General features: G+C 45.9%; 1 protein-coding gene across 1 annotated transcript; it reads right to left on the reverse strand.

Annotated features, from left to right (window-relative positions):
* Nucleotides 1–94: 94 nt before the first annotated feature.
* LOC142312031 (uncharacterized) lies at nt 95–27,929 on the reverse strand. Its single transcript, XM_075350901.1, has 8 exons — nt 27,871–27,929; nt 20,588–20,753; nt 20,383–20,506; nt 20,202–20,299; nt 18,459–18,582; nt 18,278–18,375; nt 16,899–16,989; nt 95–3,158 (listed from the first exon to the last, which is right to left on the reverse strand). The coding sequence occupies exons 2-8, from the start codon at nt 20,609–20,611 to the stop codon at nt 2,329–2,331; spliced, it is 1,389 nt and encodes a 462-aa protein (XP_075207016.1). The 5' UTR covers nt 20,612–20,753; nt 27,871–27,929; the 3' UTR covers nt 95–2,328.

Here is a 27,929-nt window from a genome sequence, read left to right on the forward strand (position 1 = left end):
TTCCAGTACACTATATGGTAAAACTTATGGATTCATTTAAAACTACAACTCGTCCCGCAAAAAACAAGCTCTTATATGGCAAGATTGACGGAAAAATAAAAAAGTTACGGCTCTTGGAAGAGAGGGAAAAAAAACTACGGAAAAACGCAAAACGCCTGGGGACTTAAGGGGTTAAACTGAAAATGTTACTATGGGACCTGTAGCTCCACAAGTCTTGGTACTGTATTTAAGGGTCAGGTTGCCTTTAACAATAGCCAGTGTGCTTGACAGGTCTGGATAATCACATACCTCCACCTGTGGGTGTGTCTGGCCTGATTTAAGAGACTGTTTGTTTAGTCACATGGTCTCTGGGTGCTTGGAAGGACTTCACTTCCTGGAGGCATCCTGGAAGGAGTTCATGTGGATTAGGCTATGTGCGCACGTTGCGTCGTGTCCCTGCAGAAATTTCTGCAGGGATTTGACAGCACATGTGCGCTTCAAATCGCTGCAGAAAAACAGTGCATAATGAATGCAGTGTTTCTGCAGAAAAATAGCCAATTTCATGCGCTTTGGATGCAACCTCTCCCATAGACAGAGCAGGAGCTGCATCCAAAGTGCACGGAATAAGTGACATGTTGCTTTTTAGAATGCAGCGATTTGGAACAAAATTTTGGCATTTTGCTGCGCTCAAACGCAACGTGCGCATGAATTATGCACAATCTTCATAGATTGTGCTGGGGACGCAGGTCGCATGCATTTACGCTGCGGTGCAATACGCAACGTAAATCCATGAAATTTGGCAACGTGCGCACACAGCCTTAGAGTCGGCTGCAGTTTCCCCTGATGTCACTGGCTAGGAGGCCAGGTGGATGGAACCTGTGGTCGCTCTGCAATTAGGGAGCTGGAGTCCTGCTGGGATCTCGACTGACCGGCATCCATGGCTGAGAGCAAGTCACAGTTCCCGGTTGGTGATCTCAGAAAGGCAGTCTTCCTAGGAATCCGTGGGAGCCCTGCTCAAGCTCCTGAAATGCTGATGGAAACCTTTGCAGAAGGTAACAGCCTTGAGTGTATACTGGCCGGGTCAGTTACTAATGCGATAATGAGAAGGACTGTATCCAACTCTGTGTGTGATACCTCATTAACTTGAAAGAGGCTTTTGTGTTTAAGTGTGGCTTGTGCGGCATTAAATAAACCAACTGGACTTTTAAATGGAAAAGTGTTCCTGTGTGCCTCATTTATAGCAGCCAAGTGAGTGTCCCCCAATACATTTAGTGAGCGCAGCCTCACACCTAAATTTACCACTAATATGAAGACCAATATGTTATAAAAGAACACAGTCTTGGAATCACTGTGATCTGTTGAGGCATTCCAGAATTATAACCTCAAAGTGACACTGGTCAAAATTGAAAACTAACCTGGTCATGAAGGTGAAAATAGGCTAGGTGGTAAAGGGAAAATATTTTTACAATTTATTTATTTTTTTAACTTTATGTAGTCCCTATATGGGACATTAACTTTTATTGCGGTGATCACTGATATAATGTATTGCCCTGCACCAGCATTGCCATATATTATACCTGTCAACGACACTAGCAGATCACTCCTTAGATCATGTTCCTGGCTAAGGCTGTGTGCGCACATGTGCGTTGTGCATGCTTTTCCGCTGCGTATTGCACCGCAGTGTAAATGCATGCGTCATGCGTCCCCAGCAGAATCTATGAAGATTGTGCAAGTTCCATCCGCACGTTGCGTTTTAGAACGCAGTGTTTTGGATGCTGAAATTTTTTGCCAAAACGCTGTGTTCTAAAAAACATGTCCCTTCTTTTGTGCGTTTTGGATGCTTTTCCCACTCTGTCTATTGCAGAGCAAGCATCCAGAACGCATGAATTCTGCAGTGAGAATGCTTTAAAAAATGCAGCTTTTCGGCTGCGTTTTGAAACACACATACAGTGACTTAAACGCTGCAGAAGATTTGACAACCAGAACGCAGACGTGCACAGATAGCCTAAGAGGCTTGCCGTAGCTGGCTGAGCGGCAATGAGCAGGACCCTGTGATCATGTCGCGGGCTTCCTGATCTGATGTGAGAGCGAGGGTGATTCCTCTCCAGCCCCCTAAATGGTGCGATTGCTGTTAATCACGACATTTAGGGATAAAACAGCCAGGGTCAGGGAGAGGAATGTCCCTGGCTGTGACAGTTTAAGCTCGGCTATAACTTGCACCGAGCTCCCGAGGCGATCATGCGGGCCAGCTCCTGTGTCTGCGCGATCTCCATCAAATACATTTACATAATGGTTGGGAAGAGGTTGCCACAAAGTGACGTAAATGTATGTCAAATGTCATGAAAGGGGTTAATCATGTGACTTTTCTTGACTATAACTTTTTTTTTTTTCTACTTCCCTGTGTGTCTGTGTTTGCTGATGTCTAACAAGATGTGATTTCTTGATAAAACCTATTCCACATTCTGAACATGAAAATCCTTTCTCCCCTGTGTGAATTCTCAGATGTACATCACGATGTGATTTGTAATCAAAACATTCCCCACATTCTGAACATGAAAATGTCGTCTTCTCCCTTTTGTGAGTTTTCTGATGTTCAACGAGTTCTGATAGGTTGCTAAAAATTATTCCACATAATGAACATAAAAATGGTTTCTCCCTTGTGTGAGGAATTTTCTGATGAATATCAAGATTTGATTTGAAAACAAAAAGTTTCCCACATTCTGAACATGAATACAATTTCTCTCCTGTGTGAAGTTTCAGATGTGCTTCAAGGTGCGATTGCTGAGCAAAACATTTTCCACATTCGGAACATGACAATTCTGTTTTCACTCTGTGAAGTAGCTGATGTGCAACAAGAGTAGATTTCTCTTTAAAACTTTTTCCACATTCTGAACATGAATATGGTTTCCCCTCTGTGTGAATTCTCTGATGTATAAGAAGATTTGATTTCTTGATAAAACATTGGCCACATTGTGAGCATGATAATGGGTCCTTCACTTCATGAGCTTTTACATGTTTAACATCTGTTCCTTGACTTTGGTTCTGGACGTTGGTATTTGATGGCGCAGAAGAAACAGTCCATTGAAACAATTTTTGTTGAGTATCTGTTCTAATACCATGACCATCTGCTGCCAAATTTAATAATATCAGATATCCCTCTGAGCTTTTGGTATCGTTATCTAACAAGAAGAAATTTAATTGTTATTTTTCAATAAACACTGCCATGAAACTATATTATTATTTCTATTATGCAGTCTTCAACAATGAAATAACAACAGGAATATGTAAAAGCCCTATAATTATGAAAATCACCAAACCCTTAGACATGTTAGTAGTATGCAAATGAAGAAAAAATGGAAACAACATTTTCAAAACATTTTGTTTTGTTTAGGATGATGTATGAGCACTCATAGCAGAAATACAAGCACTTGCTCACTTTGGCCGCTATCATTGAGGAATAATGGTTGTCTGAAGAAAGTTCTGTCGCACTGCATGCGCTTGAACACACAAATCCTCAAGATCTGATGCATTGGTCCTTTCGTTGCGTCTTCTTCCACCCCCTGAAGACGCAACGAAACGTGCGAGCGTCAGGGAAGGCGTCGCGTTACCTTGAGGAGGCTGTGCTCTGTTACCTTTTAGGTGAATATATCATTATACCACTATTTAGTGTTATTGTGTGCCAATTCTGACACTCTTTCAATTATATGTTTTCTCCTACTGGCTGACACTGTCTTGAGCCGTCTCCTATTTGAATCTTACCTGCTTTTGAGGCTTCTGGTTTAGTGTCTTGTGGATTTTCACCATGATGGTTACCCTGCTGGTTACTATCAGCTGAATCACCAGCTGATTTTACTTTAATTTTTGTGGCATGACCTCTGGCCACAACTCCTTAGCACTAGACAATTTAGTTGTGTATTGTGTTTACTTATTTATTTATTCATCTTTATTGAATCCTTTTACACTAACCCCTTTGCCTCATTATATTTTGTACTATATTGTATATGATCTATACATGCTATGCAGGTTTTTTGACGCCCCTTTTCCAGTCAATAGCTGTGTTTTTTATTATGTGTGCATTTTAATCATGTATTAATAAAGATATAATATTCAGTGACCCTTTAGTTCGGTTTCTTCTTTTTTTGGTATGGTATATTTAATGTCGAATGGTCCTATTGATCCTTTATCCCCACACTTTGAGAATATATTTATTGATTTTCATATTTAATATTAATATTTATTAGTGGCCCTGTGTGGTATGGATTTTATTCTCTAATTATTGGTGTTTGACAAGACTATGTATACATCGCCATGAAGAAGCCTTCAGAAGGAAATGTCACACTGCTCTTACACCTAGGATTATTATGCGAGATGAGATATTATGCTTTAGCCCAACCCCTCTAGTCTTCGTTTCAGATATATTAACAGCTCGGGGTTACATTAATTTGGTTGTTGAAATAGCTGCCAGGAAAAGGTTTTGAAACAGAAAGGAGAACATTGTAAGTATTGAGTCTTTGCATAAACTTGATGTATGTGTTATTAAAAAGTGTAAAAACATTTCAAATGCTGATAATTGTACTTGAAAAAACATGAAACTTCTGAATAAAGGATATAAAACACTGAAGCAGTCAACTTTGTGGAACGTATAGCAACATACACTAGTCTAGTTATTGGACCAGGATATTGCATGCAATCGAAGGCAGCTCCTGTACTCGTCTGTGATGCAAATCTAGAGATGCACACGGATCCAAAGAAGTCAACAATTATGAAAAGTAACTGGCACAAATCATTTGGCCGTACCCACTCATCAACACCTCTAACAGGCGTTGGAGGCAGTGCAGTTTATGGAAATTTAGACAGCAGCACAGGGCAGCAGAGACAGGAACACACTTAAGAGCGCATTATGACCTTCCCTTGAGCCACTGTGTCGGTCTACATTTGCCTCATTGCACTGAATGGACTTGTCAGGGGCAAGTCTATATAACATTTTCATGTAACATCAAGACAGCCCACTCAGCAGCTTTCCAAAATTGTGATTAAACAACTTTGTTTTAAGCTTATGATGCTCGTTCAAACTTACTTGTGGCAAGTAAGAGATGTGGGCAATATGAAAGAAGGGAATTTTGTTTACTTACCGTAAATTCCTTTTCTTCTAGCTCCAATTGGGAGACCCAGACAATTGGGTGTATAGCTATGCCTCCGGAGGCCACACAAAGTATTACACTAAAAGTGTAAAGCCCCTCCCCTTCAGCCTATACACCCCCCGTGCTGCCACGGGCTCATCAGTTTTGGTGCAAAAGCCCGAAGGAGGAAAAAATTATAAACTGGTTTAAAGTAAATTCAATCCGAAGGAATATCGGAGAACTGAAACCATTTAACATGAACAACATGTGTATACAAAAACAGGGGCGGGTGCTGGGTCTCCCAATTGGAGCTAGAAGAAAAGGAATTTACGGTAAGTAAACAAAATTCCCTTCTTTGTCGCTCCTTATTGCGAGACCCAGACAATTGGGACGTCCAAAAGCAGTCCCTGGGTGGGTAAATAATACCTCATAATAGAGCCGTAACGGCTCCGTCCTACAGGTGGGCAACTGCCGCCTGAAGGACTCGCCTACCTAGGCTGGCATCTGCCGAAGCATAGGTATGCACCTGATAGTGTTTCGTGAAAGTGTGCAGGCTCGAGCAGGTAGCTGCCTGACACACCTGCTGAGCCGTAGCCTGGTGTCGCAAGGCACAGGACGCTCCCACGGCCCTGGTAGAATGGGCCTTCAGTCCTGAGGGAACCGGAAGCCCCGAGGAACGGTAAGCTTCGAGAATTGGTTCCTTGATCCACCGAGCCAGGGTTGACTTGGAAGCTTGTGTCCCTTTACGCTGGCCAGCGACAAGGACAAAGAGTGCATCCGAGCGGCGCAGGGGCGCCGTACGAGAAATGTAGAGTCTGAGTGCTCTCACCAGATCTAACAAGTGCAAATCCTTTTCACATTGGTGAACTGGATGAGGACAAAACGAGGGTAAGGAGATGTCCTGATTGAGATGAAAAGTGGGCAAGGCAAATGGCCAGGGAGAAAACCCCTGAGCAGAGCACCACGACAGGAATATTTTCCACGTCCTGTGGTAGATCTTGGCGGACGTTGGTTTCCTAGCCTGTCTCATAGTGGCAATGACCTCTTGAGATAATCCTGAAGACGCTAGGATCCAGGGCTCAATGGCCACACAGTCAGGTTGAGGGCCGCAGAATTCTTAGCAGAGGCTCCGGCTGAGAAAGTGCCACAGGGGCCGAGCATTGCACACAATGAGGGTCAGTGGAACCTGCCGGCAGTATAGCCGTACATGCTGCACAGGCAGCATAGTAAGTCTGTGCTTTGGCACCCTTGCTATTTGTGGACGACATGCTGTTGTCTCCTCTGAGCAATACAGGAGGTTATATAGACAAAAATCAACAGTGCACCATACAGTGTAAAGTATAGTCTATAATCATATAATCTATAAGTACACTTCTGCACTAGTGGGGCCAGCACCACAGGTGCTGCTTACCGCCTTCGCAAAGCGGTTGTGTGGGCACCAGAAATCCTGCCTGGGTCTCCCTGAGCTTGTCTCTCCTCTCCAGCGTTAGCAGAGCTGAGAGGAATGGCTGCCGGCGTCCTGAGGAGAGGAGGGAGCCGTGGGCGTGACCCAGAAAAGTGCGGGAACTGGTGCCCCACTGTGCAGAGTCAGGGGGGTGGAGTATGCAAAGCATGCTCCAGCCCTCAGTGCTGCCGTCCTGTACAGCGTCCCACCCTTCCCCTGACTGGCAGGGCTGGGGGCGGGAAGAAAACGAGACTAGGCCGCAAAAGCCGGGGACTCGAGTTATAAGCGCGGCCGCCGTATAAGCGCGGTCGGCGCGGAAGTCCCCGGCGCACTAACAGTCCCAGCCGCGCCGCAGTGATAACCATGGCAGCGGCGGTCAGCGCGGCAGTCCCCCTACACGAACACACTCAGCGACGCTGAAGTGTGTAATGGCACAAACGCAGTCAGCGCTGCTGTCCCCGGTGCACTAGCACACCCAGCAATGCTGGAGTGTTGCTGTGCGCGGTCCCCACGGGGACACAGAGTACCTCAAAGTAGCAGGGCCATGTCCCTGAACGATACTCGGCTCCTATCCAGCATGGTCCTCAGGAGCTGTGGATGGAGCACGGTCTCCTGTGCCTGGAGACCGAAAGGATCCCACTTCACCCAGAGCCCTAATTGAGGGATGGGGAAGGAAAGCAGCATGTGGGCTCCAGCCTCCGTACCCGCAATGGATACCTCAACCTTAACAACACCGCCGACAAGAGTGGGGTGAGAAGGGAGCATGCTGGGGGCCCTGTTATGGGCCCTCTTTTCTTCCATCCGACATAGTCAGCAGCTGCTGCTGACTAAGCTGTGGAGCTATGCGTGCATGTCTGACCTCCTTCGCACAAAGCATAAAAACTGATGAGCCCGTGGCAGCACGGGGGGTGTATAGGCTGAAGGGGAGGGGCTTTACACTTTTAGTGTAATACTTTGTGTGGCCTCCGGAGGCATAGCTATACACCCAATTGTCTGGGTCTCCCAATAAGGAGCGACAAAGAAAAAAGACCTGAAACCAGATTGAAAAAGGGGGGAGGAAGTTGACTCTTTGCACTGTGTGTGCCACACTAAGCATGGAGAAGAGAACTAAGGCCTTGGGAACCAAAATTATTGAAAAATATCAACAATTTCAAGATTACAAGTCCATCTCCAGATATCTTGATATTCCTTTGTCCACAGGGCACAACATAATCAAAAAGTTTACACCTGTGGCAGTGTAGCAAATCTCACTGGACATGGACAGCAGAGAAAAATTGATGAAATGTTGCAATGCAGTATAATTGATGGTGGATAAGCAGTCTTAAGTAACTTCCAAAGAAATTCAAGATGTCCTAAAGACTCAGGGTGCATCAATGTCAGCACAATCTATCTATCGACATTTGAATGAAATAAAATGCTATGGCAGGAGACCCAGGAGGACCGCACTGCTGATACGGAGACAAAAACAGTAGACCACAGATTGCCGAAATGTACACAAGTAAGCCGACATCCTTCAGTGAAAGCATCTTGTGGACAGAGGAGTCCAAGTTAAACCTTTTTGAGAAAGCACATCATTCTACTGTGTACCAAAAAGAGAATGAGGAAATCATGGGGTTCCATAGCCGAATTTCAAATTGCCCTCCCCCCCAAAAAAAGGCAATGTAATTTTCCTCCTACTTAAGCTCTTAGAGTCCCCTTGAACACAACCATAAAGTATGATGGCAGCAAAAGTGCCCCACAAACACTGCATGATACCTTACAGGAAATTCCTCAACACACACACAGTATGATGGCCCTACTGTACCCCCCTCCCGTTCAACTACCCTGCCAATGAATAGTGAACCCAGCACAGTAAGATCCCCACAAATCTGTCCATGCAATATAATGGGTGTACATATAAGTATAATGGCCCCTATTATCCCACCAAATAGGATAATGACCCCCACACAGCCCTCCGCCCAGAATGATAGACCCCACACAAACTTCCTCCATATAGTGTAATGCAAACCAATATTCCTGCATATAATCTTATGCACCCTTTATATTCCTCCATATTGTATTATGTAGCCCACAGCCCACAAATTCCTCCATGTAGTATTTTGCAGCCCTCATATTCCTCCATACATTATTATGCACCTCTCAAAGTATTATGCAGCCCCCATATTCAGGCATTTAGTATTATACAGCCCCCATATCGTTTAATGCACCCCCATAGTCCTCTGGCCACTGTGTACTCACTGAGGAAATACATAAAGGACTACTCATCTATCCTCGTTCCCGTACTGCGTGCTACACATCTCAGGAGAGTGGAGCACAGTAGTGACATTATCGCGCTTCACTGTGCTGAGGAGTGCTCCACTCCCTCTCTCATAAGTGATTTCAAGTGTATTGACATCTGCTCAAGCGGCCGCATGGTCTGCCAATAGTGGAGGTTCAAAGATGTTTTGGGGTTGTGTTTCTTCTGTCACTGGGTGCTTTCACTGTGGAATGCATCATGAATCTGAAGATTACCAAAGAATTTTGTGTCACAATGTACTGCCCAGTGTCAGAAAGTTGGGTTTGCATCCTAGGTGATTGGTTTCCAGCAGGAGAATGACCTCCAAACATACTTCAAAAAGCACACAGAAATGGATGGAAAGAAAGCACTGGAGAGTGAAACCAAGTCACTACTCACTGGCTAGCCATGAGGCTGAGTAGTCAAGAGATCTGGGGTCAGAAACCAGGAGGGCTCGTAATAACCAAAGGGATAAGACAAAAGGTGTAGCCCAGACAGTCAGTGGTCAAATTTCCAGAAAAGACACAGATTGTTAAAACCCACCTATTTTGATAATTAATACACTGTGTACAGGAAACCCACTTGAAAATAAAAGGGGAGGACCCTCTCCCCAGCTCCAGTTGGTTATCGAGCATGAGAGGACCTCTAGAAATGATTAGTACACACCACCACCAAATACATTTCAAGTATAGGAAAGGAATACCTAAAGTCTGAGAGTATAATAAAAGAATTGGGAGGGCATCTAGTGGTGCTGTCATGGACTCTGGAAAAAAACATTACCGGTAAGTAATACAGGTTTTTACCCTTCGCCATGAGAGTACCACCGTGAGAGATTATAGAGATATCAGTAATTGGGGGGGGGAGGGGAGCACAGCCTCCAGCACACTCCTTCCAAACGTCAACTCAGAATTAGAAGAGAGATCAAGGCTGTAGTGATTAAAAAAAGTAGATGGAGAAAACCATGTGGCTGCTTTACAGATTAGGTCAATCGGGACCACTGCCTTCTCCGCCCAGGAGGTCGCCATTGCTCTGGTAGAATGTGCCTTGAGACCGGAACAGGAATTCCACTAGAGGAGTACGCTAGAGAAATAGCCTCACTAATCCACCCAGCTATCATACTCTTAGTTACCTGATGGCCCTTGCTAACCCCTTGGTATGAAACAAACAGAGACCTAGATCTTCTCCAGTCCTGCGTGATATGGGTATAGTGTAAAAGTGCTCTCCTAACATCTAATGTCTGGAGACACTGGAGAGTTATAAAGGGAAGGAAGTACTATCTCCTGAGACCTCTGAAAAGGTTTAACCACTTTCGGCAGGTAGGCTGGGTCTGGATGAAGAATGACCCTGTCATCAAAAATTTGCGTATAAGGGGCATCTAACGATAGTGCCTGGAGATCACCAGCTCTCCTAGCTGAGTTGAGGGCCACTAACAGGACAACCTTCATGGTGACAAGTTTTACCAAAGCCTGGTCTAAGGGTTCAAACGGACTCCCCGTTAAAGCATCCAGCACCAAATTCAAATCCCAAGGTGGCAGCCTGGAAGTGGGGACTGGTGTGGCTCTGTGGACTACCCAGGGGTTAGCTGCGAGATTATAATGATATAATCCTCCAAGCGCGGAGACATGCACTTTAAGAGTGCTGACAGCTAGACCCATCTCCCAGCCCCTTTAGAGAAATTCCAAAATTGCCTGGACCACAGGTTTCCCTACAGGACTTTCCCCCGAAGTGGCCAAAAACGTATCCCACACCCTACTATAATTTCTCGTAGTGACCGGATTCCTACTAGCTAACAAAGTAGACACTAGACTAGAGAAACCTCTATTACTCAGCAAGCTCCTTTCAAATTCCAGACCGTCAAGTGCAGGCCTGGAACTTGAAGGTGGAGAACTTGGCCTTAGGACAGGAGCTCGGGAGTCTTCTGCAGCACCCAGGTGTCCGAGACCGACATCTGTCTTCGCCAATAAAACCAAGCCCTTCATGGCTAAAATGGGGTTATCAGGAGAACTTGAGCCTGATCCTGCCGTATTTTCCTGAGAACAGCCGGAAGCAACACAAAGGGGGAGGGGAACGCATACAGGAAACCATGGTCCTAAGGAATGTGGAGGGCGTCTACCACGTAAGGGTTGTCGCGTGGGATTCAAAGAACAAAACCTGTTCACCTTCCTGTTATTTTCTTGTAGCAAATAGGTCCATAACTGTGACCCCCCCAACGCCTTACTATTTGCCTGAAGACCGTGGGACACAGAGACCATTCCCCCTGTGACAACTGGTGCATTCTTAACCTGCTTCCACATTCTCTTCCCCTTTCAAATAAAACGCAGTGAGGGACAGTAGATGTAGCTCTGCTAGGTGGAAAATCTCTGAGAGGGACATCAGCAGGGAAGACCTTGTTCCACCCTGACTGTTAACATAGGAGACTGCTACCCGATTGTCTGACAGGATCCTGACGTGACGCCCCTCTGAAAAGGGAAGCAGCTTCCCCAAGGCCTTTTTTTTATGGCCCGGAGCTCTCTGTAGTTCGAGGAACATACTATCTCTTGAGGATCCCAGGCCCCCTGACCCACCTGGTCCCTCAAATGTGCTCCCCAACACGTACCACTGGCGTCTGTGACTATGACGTCTGTGACAGGAAGAACCCAAGAGACCCCTTTCGACAGGTGTGATCTCTGACCCCATTACCCCAGAGAGTGAAGAGTGACCATGGATAGGTCGAATTTTTTCTCTAAACAGGGCCCTAACCGCCTTTGGGTTTGCAAAGCTGTAAGGTTCTGGAATGGAACTGGTCCCAGGGAACAGCCGGCATACTTGAAGTCAAGGTGCCTAGCAATGACATTGAACCCCTTAGTGAAAGATAAGGATTGTGTAAGGTTTTGGACACTAGTCATTTAATTCTGTCCTCCTTCTCTTCCGGAAGAAGACAGATCTGCGAGAGGGTCCATCGTGAGACCCAAAAATCTCTGTCTCTGTGAAGGGACAAGCCTTGATTTTGTTAAGTTCACCATCCACCCTAACTCCGAGAGGATAGTTAACACTCTCGCTGCGTGCTGACTGCATTGTTCCCGGGTTTTTGCCACAATGAGAAAGTCGTCCAGATACGGAATGATGAGAGTGTTTTATATCCACACATGACTCATCATCTTCGACACTATCTTTATAAAAACCCTCAGTGCCATAGAGAGCCCGAATGGGAGGGCCCGAAACTGATAATGCCTGAGCCGACTCTTGATATACACTGCTACCCTCAGATATTGCTAGAATTGGCAATGTATCGGCACATGATAATAAGCGTCCTTTAAGTCCACTACTGCCATGAAACATTGTGGAAATAGGAGTTTCACCGTGAACGCCATGGTTTCCATCTTGAATCGACGGTACACTAAAAATTTGTTTAGTCCCTTAGTTTCTGGACCAGGGATAGTACCTCCTCCTCCAAGGCCTGCTGCCTCTCCCTCAAACCTACTGATGTTATTTTTAGGGACGTGATGAAATCCAGCTTTAGGCCTTCTCCAATGATACTCCTTATCCAAAGACTGGAGGTGATCTTTTCACAGGCTGGAAGGAAGGAGGAGAGTGTCCCCCCTACCTGGGATATCCAGTAATTGGGAGGGCTTGCGATTATCAAAGGAGAGTTGTTTAAAGAACAAACCCGACTTCTACTTCTTGTCCTTCCATGCCTCTTGGTTTTTGCCGGGTTCCCCTTCAATCTGATCTCCTCCTACGGAAGGGACGAGAACGAAAGGAATCGCAGGGAATCCCTTCTTTTCGGAGGAGATGGCGGCTACTTGGGACAAGTGTCCAAAAATTGATGTCACGGTAGCAAAATCCACTAGGAAGTCGACTCTGCCCTTTGAGGATCTAGGGAGCCTACATGACCAGCTCGACATGAAGGCGGATAGTTTTCTGAGGGCTTCCTGGGTATCGGCTGCAGCTCAGGCCTGCAATGGCAGGGACCTATATGGCTCGATCCCTAATGATCTGGCTCCAGCGCCTGGGAGACCAGATTCGCCAAGATACCCCGAAGGACGATGTGGTGACATCTCTGCCATTGTTACAAGGGGCAGCAGCCTGTCTTGCTGATGCCTTGGCAGTTTCCATTAGACTCATAGCCAAATCAGCTGCTCAATCGAATTCTGCCAGACGGGCCCTACTGTGAACGGACTGGCTGGGAGATGCCCAGTCGAAATCAAAATTGTGCTCTGTTCCTTCTTTGGTAAGATGTTAGATGACATCCTGGAGAAAGCAGGAGATAAAAAGGGGTACTTCCTTTTAAGAGCTGAAGACACTGGCCCTCTTTCCGGTTTCTCCCATTGACTCTTAATCAAGGTAACAACTCTGTCACTTGGTTGGAATACTTTTTTCCTTTTCTGTTCCAGTTCTTTAAACATGATGTCCTCTAAGGATTCTGGATTTGTATCTTCCACAAGCCCCATGGTCGTTCTGACTGCCTTTATCAGGCGTCCGACACCGGAAAACAGGGTTTACCACCCCCTTCATCACCCGATGAAGAGGTCTCGGAGTCAGACTCAACTGGATGAGCCCGAGCGCACCTGTCCTTCCTCTTCTTCTTTTTAGGCTTAAGGGATTTGAGGGACTGTTATCTCCTTTTCGACTAGTGACTTGATGCTGGCTGAAAAGGAAGGGGGCTTCCTCTAATATCGTTTTTTGGATACAAGAAACACGCAGAGCTTTTTCATAAAGGTAGAGTAAGGGTTCTTTACATAATGCGCATTCCTTCTGCTTAAGTTTGGCTAGTCTCTTCCTAGGGCCCTAAAAAAAACAGAAGAAAAAGCGAAACCCTTAGCCACATACACAATGATGATCACTCACCCCGTGATGCAAAATTGAAAATACCGGATCTAGTTGGTATAATCCCGGGATTCCTTCCCCCGAAACGTATAGCTGGACCTACTCCAGTCTGACCGTCTTGTGGAAGGCCTATCCTCTGTGTGATGCTGCTGAGGAGACTAATGGTCCTCATGCTTGCGCTGCTGCTGCAGCTGTTGCCTTTCTGCCGTCAGGCTCTGCACTGCTTGTTGGGGCTGCTCATCATCCTCCACATCCATAGCCACAGAGTAAAAGGCAGCAGAAGCGACACACACACAGGAGATTTTTAGAGGTCCGCCACTTACTTCCTCCGGTCCGGAAGCAACCAACCTCCGGCATTCATGCTACAGGGCGCCGCCATCTTGGATGGGGCCCGTGCGCCAGCGGTCACCTACGGGTCATCGGCGCCGCAATTGGAAGTGATGCGAACACGTCGTCCTTCACCCGTGCGCACAGACCGACAGGGTTCTCTGACCAGGTAACCGTGCGGATGCGCAGCCACAAGTGGCGCAGGGCCGAAATCACATCCGATCTCCAGGCCCTGCACCCCGCTACCGCTAGGCCCAAAACCCCCTGGGGAGGCGCTATCAGGTCTCAGAAGCTCCTGGCCCCACTGGTGAGCCTGCTTTCTTCTTTGGACCTGGGGAACTCCATTTCCAAGGTCTCTTTTCCTGAACAGGAAACCCAAAACTGGAGCTGGGGAGTGGTACTGCCCCTTTTATTTTCAACTGGGTTTCCTGTTCAGGATGGGCGGAACCTCTCTCTCTCTCACGGTGGTGCTGTCATGGCGAAGGGTAAAAAAATTGATAATGAAGCTTCTTCTTGGTGGACAGCTTCAAGGAAACCAGTCAGGTGCAATATGCACCAAGAACCACAAGCAGTTCTGGGTGCATATTGCTAATCCCTGCCTAACCGTCCCTGTATACACTAGCATCTAGCAAAGTATTTCTAAAGATCTTTTCTCACATGGTAATGAGGCCAGGGACTAGTCACAAGAGCGTTACTTACCTTGGCTAGTCGTCCCCTATGGGTGTGCTAACATGCTGATTAATGCACAGCATCAGAGGTCTGGTGAATATCACCATTCTCTGCTGCCACCGCGCCCGACACTGGATTTCGACTCAGTGTGCATGATCAGAAGTCCCAGACTTCCAGTCATGCATACTATGAAGCTGGGTGTATGAATCCTGGCTTCAAACTGCTGTAGTGCGCATGTCCGGAAGTCCGGGAACGTTCTGATCGTGCAAACTGAGCCGAAAACCAGCGGTTCACTTTAAGGTTAAGTTCACCGTTATGTTTGGGGTGTTTCCTGTTCTACTTAAGAAACAGACAAAAGGAATTCTTGTCCAAAACTGATCTGCTGCAAAACTGATGCAAACTGAAGGAGAGAGGCCCCATTGATTATTAGGCCCCTTTCAGACATCCGTGTGTCAGATTTGTGTGACATCAGTTTAACATGGATGCCACATGTTATTCTATGGCGTTACTAACACGGCTGCGTTTTCACATGGACCTTGTGACCCCTTGTGGCCCCACACGCACGCACGGAGACAGGTACGTTTTTTCTCCGGCAGCACGGGTTTCACATGGATCGCACACTGATGTGATCCGTGTGACATCAGTGTGAAAGGTACCGGAGAACGGGTCTTTGAAATAAAAAGATTTTCTATATTCACCTGTATGCAGTGCTGCTGTCTTCGGCTCTGCTGCTTCTGACCCCCCCCCCCCCTTCATAATATTCATTGAATATTCACTCCACATCAGACCACCTGAAAGCCTGAGCATCGCAGAGACAGCATCGCTAGTAACAGGTGAGTATACAGCAAGCAGTGTGTGTGCAGTGACGTCCAGGAGGTCATGGAAGTGCCCAATGAACTCTGATGAACCCGTGAAGTCACTGTTGTGACACCCGCTGTAGCGTGGGTTTCATCAGGATGTCATCAGAGTTCGTTGGGAACTCCAATGACCCCCTGGACGTCACTGCACACACACTGCTTGCTGGCTTCTCACTTGTCACTGGCGGGTAAGAAGCAGGAGACAGCAGCGCTGGATACAGGTGACTATAGAAAATCTTTTAATTTCAAAGACATGTGTTTTCTCCGTTATGTGTCATATTTAAAAAAAAAAATGGTTTGGTACAGTGTTAGCCAGCTGAAAAAATGAATGATTGCTCTCAGTGAAGCACACATGACCATATCGCTGCGTGTGGCTTTTACCTGATTAAACACGGACGTCTGAAAGAGGCCTTATGGGGTCTGACTGGATTCAGCTGTGTGTCCTTTCTTTTAAAATAGAAAATAAAGTTCTGCATAGCGAGTTTAATACCATTGTAAAAACTAACATGGAAAAAATAATTACCAATTTATCTACCAGTATATTATGCTTTTCAAGAATAAGGCTACCGAGGTTTCCAGGCTGAGAAACTCTCGTGTACACAACAAAGCAGCCTGTGGCTCACTGGTAAAGTTTCCACCTTCTGTATCAGTAATCCGGAGTTGAAATCCCCAGAACTGACAAGATTCAAAAGTATAAACTGAAAAATAAGGAGCGCTGATAGTGCAATACCAACAGATCAGTGAGGTAGATCAGGAAAAATACACTCACCTGAAAAGGTTGTGAGATAGTCACAACCACTGATAGAGCATAGGATGAAGGCGTCTGCTGCAGCCCCACAAGGATGTGCATCCAAATCAGAGTGAAGAGGGGGTTAATCCCGCGCATCAGCCAAAATGAAGATGTAGCACGTTGATGTTATAAACGTATTCTTTTATTCCATCGGTCTACGCGTTTCGAGGATACACCTCTTCTTCAGGACCAGTGCATCAACATAGTATTACTATGTTGATGCACTGGTCCTGAAGAAGAGGTGTATCCTCGAAACGCGTAGACCGATGGAATAAAAGAATACGTTTATAACATCAACGTGCTACATCTTCATTTTGGCTGATGCGCGGCATTAACCCCCTCTTCACTCTGATTTGTATGCATAAGATTCAAAAGTAAATTAAGAAACATCCATGGAGAAGAGAGTCCGGTGTAAAGACCACAAATACAGAAGTGTATCTTCTACAGAGAAGACAATACAAAATAGTGTAACAAAGTGGGGTTTTTTTGTTTAAGTGCTAAATATGTAGATGTAAAATACACAGGAAAAAAAAAAATTCTATGTGAACAAAACCTAAACAATTAAACATACAATTGCACCAGCCAATGATTAATATTTGTGACTTCTCTGCATTTAGTGGTTACTACTGACCTGTGCGGTTATCTGTAGGAATCTCCTCTTTACACCGCTCATCACCCCTCACATATGTCTCTGTAGTATTAATATGGGTCAGATCTTCACCCTGAAACAAATATTGGAAAAGTCACAGATGGAAAATTAGTCTGAAGACAAGAAAAGATCATAAATGAACATGACGATCAAAACTGACAGCAGTAAATATCACAGAGCTGCAGGTCTCCTGTATAATCCAACCTGTCACCTCCTAATTGTAACCAGCAGTCTCCATAACCAGAAAATTGTGAGAAGATCCAGACAACATCTAATGTCTATGATCAGCTTTATCCTGTCATCTCCACCAAGTATAAAATATACACTGGGCAGCCATATTATTACAGACATCTGTGCATTAGAGCTTCACAACCTCAACAATTCATCACATCACATATTCTACTAGATGATGAAATAGTTCTACCGGATTATTGCTCCATGTCAATAGTACAGCTTCATGTTGTTCCCACAAATTAGATGGTCGAACTGACATTCTTTAACCAATAAATTCTACCTCATCACTCAGATGTTTTAAGGTCTGAGGAATATGGAGGCTGAGAAAGAAATCCATGACGATACGACCCTTGTGGAATAGCACATTGTCCTTCTACTGTAAGCCCTAGTGTCTAAACATTCCTCCACAGCTGGACACGGGTTGTGCTATGAAAACATTCCCCGCACCATTACTGCACCTCGACCAGCCTGAAATATTGACACCTGATAGGAAGGATACATTAACTCATACTGCAATTCTGTGTATTGCCTGTTTCTCAGAATGTTTCATGATATATCATTCAATAAGGGATGTAAATCCCAACATTCTCAGTATACTCTTTATACCAGTGTTCCCCAACTCCAGTCCTCAAGGCCCACCAACAGTGCAGGTTTTTGGGATTTCCTTAGTATTGCACAGGTGTTAATGTAATTACCTGCCCAGGTGCTGGTTGCAACAGCAGTGCAATGCTAAGGAAATCCTGAAAACATGCACTGTTGGTGGGCCTTGAGGACTGGAGTTGGGGAACCTGCTTTATACCATTGTATGTAAAAACCTCATGAGGTTGGCAGATTCAGAAATACTGGCCTGGCTGATTTAGCACTGAGGACCATACTATGCTCAAAGTTACTCAGATCACTGGATCTGCTCATTTTTATGTGGATTCACACCAAAAATGTTCACTTCATTTTCTGCTGCTCTCCAGGGTCACGGCTCAAATTTCCATACATTACATTTTCAATAAGGAGAGAACCGATGTCTCTAATAAATTGTTTGTTCAGTGTATATTAAAACAAGACTGAACACAAGACCTTCACAGCCATCTACACATCATAGGGAGATTTCATGACACCTTCTCTCCATCTACCTGATGATCCTGAGGAACATCGGGATCTTCTTGTTTACAGTCCTGTGGAGGAAGAGGATGGGGACATCTCTCTGGTGTTGTCGTCTCATTGGATATAACTGGAGGAAACACATACAGGGACTAAATTCATTCTTTACATACAGATAATTAAAGGCCGTGATAATTTAGTCTTTTCTATTACCTGGTAATATGAGGGGCTGGGGAACCTCCATCATGACGTCCTTGTACAGATCTTTGTGTCCTTCTAAATACTCCCACTCCTCCATGGAGAAATAGACGGCGACATCCTGACACCTTATAGGAACCTGACACATACAATGATACCGTCATCTCCCCGATCCCTTCACAGCATTGCTGTATAATTGACAATTTCTGCCCTTTTTCGTTCACTTAGGCTAAGTTCACACATCCTGTGTTTTGCATCAGTCACAATCCGTCGCCTTGGGGAATTACGGTATCCTGCAAAATATTTTGCAGGAATCCTGTATTTCCCCATAGACTTCTATTAGCGACGGATTGCGACTGATGACCCTGCGTTGCATCCGCTGCGTCGCGGTCCGTCGTTTTTGACTGACCGCCGAGCGGGGAGCAACGCAGAATGTAACGTTTTTCGGGCCGTCAAAATTAACGCGCCGCGCAGGAATCCGTCGCCATCCGTCAAGCTTGTAATGCATGTCTATGGTGCTGGATTCCGTCGTAATCCGTCTTACAACGGAATCCAGCGCAGGATTCCGTCATGCTCTACTGAGCATGCCCAGCATGCTTGGCACGCCCACTGGGCTGTCCCAAACACAGACGGATCATGACTGATCCGTCAAAAAACGGACGCACAGCGGATGTAACGGACGCAACTGATCCGTTTTTTCACAGGATTCCTGTGAAAGGAATCCTGTGAAAAACACATCAGTTGCATCAGTTGACATCTTGAAAATGACTGATCCGTTGCTAACGGACCTGACGGATTGAAAACACAGGATGTGTGAACTTAGCCTTAAATCTTTTCTGTTTCCCTTAGACTGCACTGGATGTGGTTGTCTGCTGTTAGGGCTTGTCTGTGCTAAGAAACAAGTTCAGACACATTAGATGGACACAGCACTATACTTCGCTGTGATTTACATCACTGTATATTGCCTGTCCTCAAGAATGACTCTTGATATTTTGCTCGATGAGTTGTTTACATCCACAGGATCTGCTTTAATTTTTTTCCTTGATCAGTATACTCTTGATACCATTGTATATAAAAACCTCATGAGGTCGGCAGTTTCAGAAATACTGGCCCTGGCTAATCTAGCACTGAGGACCATACTATACTCAAAGTTAAGCTGAGTTCACATGTCCTGTAACCATAAGTTAGAATGGATCCTGCAGAGATGATGCAAAATGATTTTTACCAGATCCGTTTTTTTTAACGGACCTGTTAACGGATTGCTATTTATCCTCCATTTTTAATACATCCTGTAATAAAAAAACAGATCTGTTACAAATACAAGTAAATAAGATAACTAAATAGCAATCCGTTAAGAGATCTGTCCTCCATAGACTCCCATCTTAAAAAACGGATCCAGCACACATCAGTTATTGAACAACGGACAAAAAAAATTGTGTTTACAGACATTTTGCCAATGGTCCTCTGCAATATCAGCTCTAAAGGATGATTACAGGACATGTGAACTCAGCCTTACCCAGATCACTAGATTTTCCCATTCTTATGTGGATTCACACCTAAACTGTTCACTTCATTTTCTTCTGCTCTTCAGGGTCACAGGTCAAATTTCCATACATTACATTTTCAACCAGGAAAGGACCGGTGTCTCTCATTAAATATTTTTTTTCTTTCAGTGTATAAATACTGGTGGATAAAACAAGACCTTCACAGCCGTCTACACATCATAGGGAGATTTTATGACACCTTCTCTCCATCTACCTGATCATCCTCAGGAACATCGGGATCTTCTTGTTTACAGTCCTGTGGAAGAAGAGGATGGGGACATCTCTCTGGTGTTGTCCTCTCACTGGATAGAACTGGAGGAAACACATACAGGGACTGAATTCATTCTTTACATACAGATAGTTATAGACCGCTTGTATTTAGTCCTGTCTATTACCTGGTGATGTGAGGGGCTGGGGAACCGCCATCATGACCTCCTTGTACAGATCTTTGTGTCCTTCTAAATACTCCCACTCCTCCATGGAGAAATAGACGGTGACATCCTGACACCTTATAGGAACCTGACACATACAATGATACCGTCATCCCCGATCCCTTCATAGCGTTACTGTATAATGTCCCAGCATTCCCAGCAGTGTCACCTCTCCAGTCAGCAGCTCAGTCATCTTGTAGGTGAGTTCTAGGATCTTCTGGACATTGATGTCCTCATGTATCAGGGGGTGAGGTGGAGGCCCTGTGATTGGGCTGAAGGTTCTTCACACGGTCCTGACAGCGCTCACTAGAGGTCTTCTTCACTACTGTGTAATCCTGGATATGGAGAGACACATTAATAAACCTCACTACAGACATTTCCAGAGCCCTCACCTCTCCAGTTCTGTCCATCTGTTATTCCCATAGATAAGAATGGTGTAATGTGACGTCATCAGAATCTCTCACCTCTCCAGTAAGCCGGAAGAGGATCTCTAGGGTGAGGTGTAATATCCTCTCTGCCATCTTGTCCCTGTCCCTATCCAACCTTGGCAGGTCAATCAGGAAAATTCTCTTATATAGAAGATCTGAGAGGATCCGATATTGTAGGAACTTGTATGGGGAGAAGATGATAATGTAACATCATAAAGATCCCATGTAACAAATCTACGGAGCTGTTACCGGCTTCACATGATCACTACATCCAGTCCTGGCCCCGTCCTGTATAACACACAATCCAACTATAGTCACACACACAGATTTATCACAGAATATCTCCAATCCCAATGTAACAAGTCAATGACAAACAATTATATATACATCCCTGTAGCCAAATAACAGTATAATCACAATTCAAGTAACAGAGAGGTAGCTATGCTGGTCAGTAATCCCTACAACAATAGTAGTACAATCATAAGGTCAGAGCAAATAATAGGGAATAGGAATTGGAAAAACAGAAAGCTCTGTCAATAACCAGGAAACCTGGAGGAAAAGAATAGCCAGCCAGGGACTCTGCATAGAGGTGGATAAAGCCACAGAAACGCCTGACCAGTGCAGAGCAAGGTGGAGGGAGAGCAGGGCCGGACTGGGACTCACATTCAGCCCTGGCATTTGGGGGTACACAGGCCCACTTGTCGCGTGGTGAATGTGTGATATCTTTGTGCACTTGTAGATTGTGTAACACGACCATATAACATGTAGTCACAGCTGTAACCAGCTTAGGCTATGTGTCCACGGGAGAATGTAGCTGCGGATTTTTCTGCATCAAAATCCGCAGCTTTCCCGCAAAATCCGCAGGTGCGGATTTACCGCGGATTTGATGCGGATTTTGAGATTTTTTTTTTTTCAATTTTAGGCTATGTGCCCACGCTGCGGATTTTGCGCGGATTTTGCCGCGGATTTGCCGCGGATTTCCCGAAAATCTGCAGCAGCGGCACTTCCAAGCCATTTCAATGGCATTTTGGAAATGCTGTGTCCATGCTGCGGATTTTTCCGCTGCGGATTTGCCGCGGATTTTGATCCGGAAAAATCTGCAGCATGTCAATTGTTTGGTGCAGATTTGGTGCGGATTTTTGGTTTTGAATGGGGAAAAAAAAAAAAAATCCGCATCAAAATCCGCGGCAAATCCGCGGCGAAAGTCGCGGATTTTCAGGCAGAAAAATCCGCAGGTACATTCTACCGTGGACACATAGCCTTAAAGGCAAAATCCAGATGAAAATCCGCAACAATAATTGACATGTTGCAGATTTTTCCGGACCAAAATCCGCACGAAATCCGCTGCGGAAAAATCCGCAGCATGGGCACAGCATTTCAAAAATGCCATAGAAATGGCTGGTAAGTACCTGTGCTGCAGATTTTCGGGAAATCCGCGGCTTTTCCGCGAGAAATCCGCGGCAAAATTCGCGCATTTTCCGCAGCGTGGACACATAGCCTTATAGTCCTATTTATTGCTTTATTTGCTGCTATTTTCCCTACAGAGCTCATAGATAATGAAAAGGATGCTGCCCTCCATAGTGCAGTGGCTTCTTCATATTGCTGAAGGGCAGGGATACAAAATCAGATTTTTTTCCACCAATTTCTGAGACCCATAACTTTGCTTTTTTGGAAAGGGGGAATGGAAGGAAGCTGTAGTTTTCACTGGTGATTATTTTGGGTGCATACCACTTAGGGAAGGTGCAATGACATTTTTTGGGGGCAGATCCCACCATGGAAACCACTATGAAAAATACTGGAATGACCATATGCATCTACTCGTTGTGTTCAGGATTTTCAGCATCTTTTAACCAGTTCAGGTTTCTAAAACCACCAAGTGATTAAAAGCAGTGACTGCTCCATTCTTCTGGTGTTTGCCACTCGGAAGACGCTCTGTACTTTACTATGCAGGTTAATAGGAAGGCTCGAAAGATGCCTGGACGTCTTTTTTATTACGTTTTACCATTGCTTTTTCTTAGAAGCGCAGTAAGAAATGTGGCAAAAACAATCAGAAAACACTGAAAAAAAAAAGATGGTCAAAAAACAGAAAAAAATGCCCTGAAAGTGGTTTCCCGGTTTTGGAAACCCATTCCCTGGATTGATTGTTTGTTTGAAAACAAACTGCTTTATTGTCCCTCCCAGGCCTGCTATTGTCTGCAACGCTGATATCACGTAACAATGACGGCACTGCAACCAATCAATTATAGACAGCAGACATAACAGCAGTTTATAATTTTTATAACAAAAAAGGAAGCATCAGACATCAAGAGGATGTGAGCAGTTAGTATCATGTTAGGGGCACTTACATGAATACATCACTAGAACCACCATGAGTACATTAATGCATCCCTGGAATAAAGTTTGTAAGGATTTAATGAGGATTTGGTGTGATTATGCTCAGTTTCTGCTCAAAAAATCAATATGAACCTATGTAATTTACACTGTTTGTGGATAAGAATCTCGTCAAATTCTCCTCATAATCTCAAAACAAAGTTTTGAAGATTTTTTTTTTTACATTTTAACTTGAAGCCATGAAGCTTGTTTTGGATTGTTACATATTGTTATGTACATAAGTGCAGCACCAGAACCACCATCTGTACATAAATGCAGCACCAGAATCAGCCTCAGTACATGAATGCAGCTCAAGAACCACCATCAGTACATAAATGCAGTGCAAGAACCATCAGCACATGAATGCAGCATCAGAACCAAGCTCAGAACATGAATGCACAGCCAGAACCACCTTCAGCACATGAATAACAAGCTAGAACCAAGGTCAGCACATAAATGCAACGCCGCAACCACCGTTAGCACATGAATGCAAAGCCAGAACCAAGGTCAGCACATGAATACAACGCCAGAACCACCGTCAGCACATAAATGTAGCACCAGAACCACCGTCAGCACATGAATGCAGAGCCAAAATTACCATCAGAACATGAATAAATAACCAACCTTAGCCCCATGTACAATTGTATTGTACAAACCAACTCCCAGGTTGTCCTGAAAAATGGTAAGGAGATGCTGTGAGTTGGTAGTTGTTATCAGGCATCATCAGACTGCGGAGCATAGAGGAACCACAGTACTGATGAGATTCAGGCAGTATCAAAATGATTTACATGCAGGTACCTTATAGGTGATGTAATCTCAAATCAGAGTTGTTCCCGTGCCATGTGTCTCCATGAAGTAAAGACGCCATGATGAGCTGTTGCGCACAGTGCTCATGTGTCCAGATTTCCCTCTTCTCCACCTTCTGCAACACTTCCCAACATGGCGCTCTTAAAAATAAAAGTATCATTATACTGCCCCATAAATGTCTCCTATTCTGCACTCCTGAAAACATAATTGCAGTGCTTCCTTCACAAAATATCCCCTCCACAAACTGAACCTCTCCATCATATTCCCTCACAGGCTGCCCCTCTTCATCATATTCCCCCACAGGCTGCCCCTCTTCATTATATTACCCCCAGGCTGCCCCTCTCCATTATATTCCCCCCAGGCTGTCCCTCTCCATCATATTCCCCCACAGGCTGCCCCTCTCCATCATATTCCCCCCACGCTGCCCCTCTCCATCATATTCCCCCCAGGATGCCCCTCTCCATCATATTCCCCCACAGGCTGCCCCTCTCCATCATATTCCCCCCACGCTGCCCCTCTCCATTATATTACCCCCAGGCTGTCCCTCTCCATCATATTCCCCCCAGGCTGCTCCTCTTCATCATATTCCCCCCACGCTGCCCCTCTCCATTATATTACCCCCAGGCTGTCCCTCTCCATCATATTCCCCCCAGGCTGCTTCTCTCCATCATATTCCCCCCACGCTGCCTCTATCCATTATATTCCCCCCAGGCTGCCCCTCTCCATCATAGGCTATGTTCACATTTCCGTTGTTTTACATCAGTCACTTGTGTTGCTTGATGCTTGTGACTGATGCGTTGTACAACGGGTGACAAGAAATGGAATTAATTGTCATGAGAAAGCGGATTCCATTGTAAAACGAGAGAGAGAACGATCAGCTGATCGCTCTCATTAGCCGGCCGCTGGGAGATCAGCTGATCGTTCTCAAAAACCGTCGACCGGCTTTTGAGAGCGATCAGCTGATCTACCGGCCGCCGGTTTTTGAGAGCAATCAGCTGATCTCCCGGCCGCCGACTTTTAAGAGAGATCAGTTGATCTCCTGGTGGCTGGCTATTGTGAACGATCAGCTGATTGTTCGGCCGCCGAGAGAGAGACAGTCATTTGAATGATTAAACACAAGATCTGAGCATGCGCAGTGAAAACATAAGGATTCCGCTGCTCAAAAAACGTTACATGCTGCGTTCCTGCCGCCCGACGGTCAGTCGTTCCACGACTGATCAGCCGGGTGGCGGATGCAACGCAAGGGCATCAGTCGCAATCTGCCGCTCATACAAGTCTATGGGAAACAAAGGAATCCGCCAAACGGATTGCATTGTTTATCAGTAACACACACAGCCAGGCCTCATACACACACAAACACACACACACAGCCAGGCCTCATACACACAGACACACACACACACACACACACACAGCCAGGCCTCATACACACACCCAGGCCTCACACACACACACACACACACACACAGCCAGGCCTCATACACACACCCAGGCCTCACACACACACACACACAGCCAGGCCTCATACACACACCCAGGCCTCACACACACACACACACAGCCAGGCCTCATACGCAGACACACACATTGTCCATCTGTATAAAGTACTCCCTCCACTTTCTTTTGCAAAGCTGTGCCCCCTTTCACCCATCTTGTGCCCTAATCCCCGCCCCTCCCTTCTCATCCACATTGATAAGACTTTTCATCTTCGGCTTCGTGGAGCGCTTACCGATAACCGACGTGTGTCTGCGCGCCATGTGATCACGTCAGCAATGCACTGTCATCATGACGCTGCCAAACTTCAGGGCCCGTCCACCGCTCTCCATTGATCAGGGGAGCAGCGTAGGACGCCCACATCTCGCGGGCCAGATGGAGGCTCGATCTACTCTACTGTCACTGTCTAATCAGCAGGAGCAGGGGGCGGCACAGAGCACACCACCCCCCCCTCCTCCTGCTCCTACTTATTTTAACTGTGCAGCGAGCGCAGCATGATCGTGCAGCTAAAGGCAAATGCTGCCTGCCGTTCATGCTGCAAAGGAGAGAGTGGCCGCAGATCGAGCGGCCCACTACAGGGACCGCCCATTTGGCATTTGCCAGACTTGCCCTATGGCCAATCCGGCCCTGGCCAGCAGCATTGAAAATTGGCGGCGGGGGCCGCTCACCGGACCCCGCCGCTATGGTGGCGGCCGGCGGCAGCCACAAAATAATTTTAAACAGCAGGCAGTGCGGGAGAGGCCCCCCCCACCCCTTCACCGGCCAGCCCACCGGGAGAAGTCCCGCACCTCCCGCCTGTCAGTCCAGGCCTGAGGGAGAGCCTGGTGGGGCGCCGATGCAGGGGAGTAGAGCGTCCAGGGGAAAGAACTCCTATGACAGAAGACCGGGGTAGGTAAGAGGGTATGCAGCAGAGCCCCACGCATGGGGCTCTGCTGCATACCCTCTTACCCACCCCGGTTTTCGGTCTTCTGACCTTATGATTGTACTACTATTGTTGTAGGGATTACTGACCAGCATAGCTATCTCTCTGTTACTTGAATTGTGATTATACTGTTATTTGGCTACAGGGATGTATATATAATTGCTTGTCATTGACTTGTTACATTGGGGTTTGACACTTCTGTGATTTATCACTAACCATTGAGGTTTTCATCTTGAATATATTATCATATGGGGTTATTTGAGATCATGGGTCACTGGGTCTGCAGTTTTGTATTTTGTTTTTAGTGATGTTCAATAAAGGTTTTTCTACTATTTATGCACTATTGGGTTGTGCTTGTGCTATATGCAACATCGTTTTCTCCCTTTCTATATAGTTCTTACCTGTTGCACCTTTTAGCACCCCTTTATATTTAATTGCCACATACTTGTGGTGCGCTCCTCCTCTCTTTCAGCATCAGAATATCTCCAATGCAGCACCAAAGACACAGAACAAAAGGGAAAATCGAAAATATCTGTATCTAATATTACACAAAAACAAGACACAAAGTTAGAAAGTGCAGGAGCCTCCGCAGAGATTGGACGCCAGACCCGGGGCCATCAGTAACAGATAATGATAGAAAATTAAAGGGAACCTGTCACTTTTTTGGACTATAAGCTGCGGCCACCACCACCGGGCTCTTATATACAGCATTCTAACATGCTGTATATAAGACCCCAGGCCGCTGTGACAACATAAAAAACAGTTTATAATACTTGCCTAACGGTCGCTCTGCGGTGGAATAGGGCCTAATGGGCGACTCCGTTGTCCGGTGCGGGCGCCTCCTCTTTCGGCCATCTTTGTCCTCTTTCTGAAGCCTGTGTGCATGACGTGGCTAAGTCATACACACTCGCCGATCCTGCGCAGGCTTTGATCTGCCCTGCTCAGGACCGGAATGCCAGCGAGTGTGTATGACGTCGGACCCGTCATGCAGCGCGGCTAGAGGAGAACAAAAATGTCCGAAAGAGGCGGCTCCGGCACCGGACAACGGAGACGCCCATTAGGCCCACCGCGCGACTGTTAGGTAAGTATTATAAAGTGTTTTTTTATGTTCTCACAGCGGCCTGGGGTCTTATATACAGCATGTTAGAATGCTGACTATAAGAGCCCGGTGGTGGTGGCCGCAGCTTGTAGTCCAAAAAAGTGGTGACAGGTTCCCTTTAATATCTCCTGACAGTGACAACATGGAGCGGGCGACGGCCATAATGGAGACTGCACAGTAACAGAGCAGCGAGCGGCGTCAGGAGGGAAGTGACCCCATCTAATCCCATACAGAAAGATCCTGATAGAGCCGCACAGACGGGAACACGTTCTGTCTCCTGGAGTGTGAGCGCAGCACTGAGGGGGTTAATGTAATGGGGAATCTCCACATACCTCCTCCTGCAGAGCCGCACACTGGATATATGGCTGCTCTGTGCTTACAGGACCTGTGA

This window comes from Anomaloglossus baeobatrachus, chromosome 5 (genome assembly GCF_048569485.1).
Source record: "Anomaloglossus baeobatrachus isolate aAnoBae1 chromosome 5, aAnoBae1.hap1, whole genome shotgun sequence".
Taxonomy (NCBI): domain Eukaryota; kingdom Metazoa; phylum Chordata; class Amphibia; order Anura; family Aromobatidae; genus Anomaloglossus; species Anomaloglossus baeobatrachus.

What these genes read in the sequence shown, in the direction of transcription:
- LOC142312031 (XM_075350901.1), bottom strand. Translation starts at nt 20,611, where the DNA reads ATGACTGAGCTGCTGACTGGAGAG. An exon ending in ATGTTCCTCAGGATCATCAG is followed by an intron (nt 16,990 to 18,277) that starts GTAGATGGAGAG and finishes TATTTGTTTCAG; the next exon opens with GGTGAAGATCTGACCCATAT. An exon ending in TCCTACAGATAACCGCACAG is followed by an intron (nt 3,159 to 16,898) that starts GTCAGTAGTAAC and finishes TCTTCTTGTTAG; the next exon opens with ATAACGATACCAAAAGCTCA.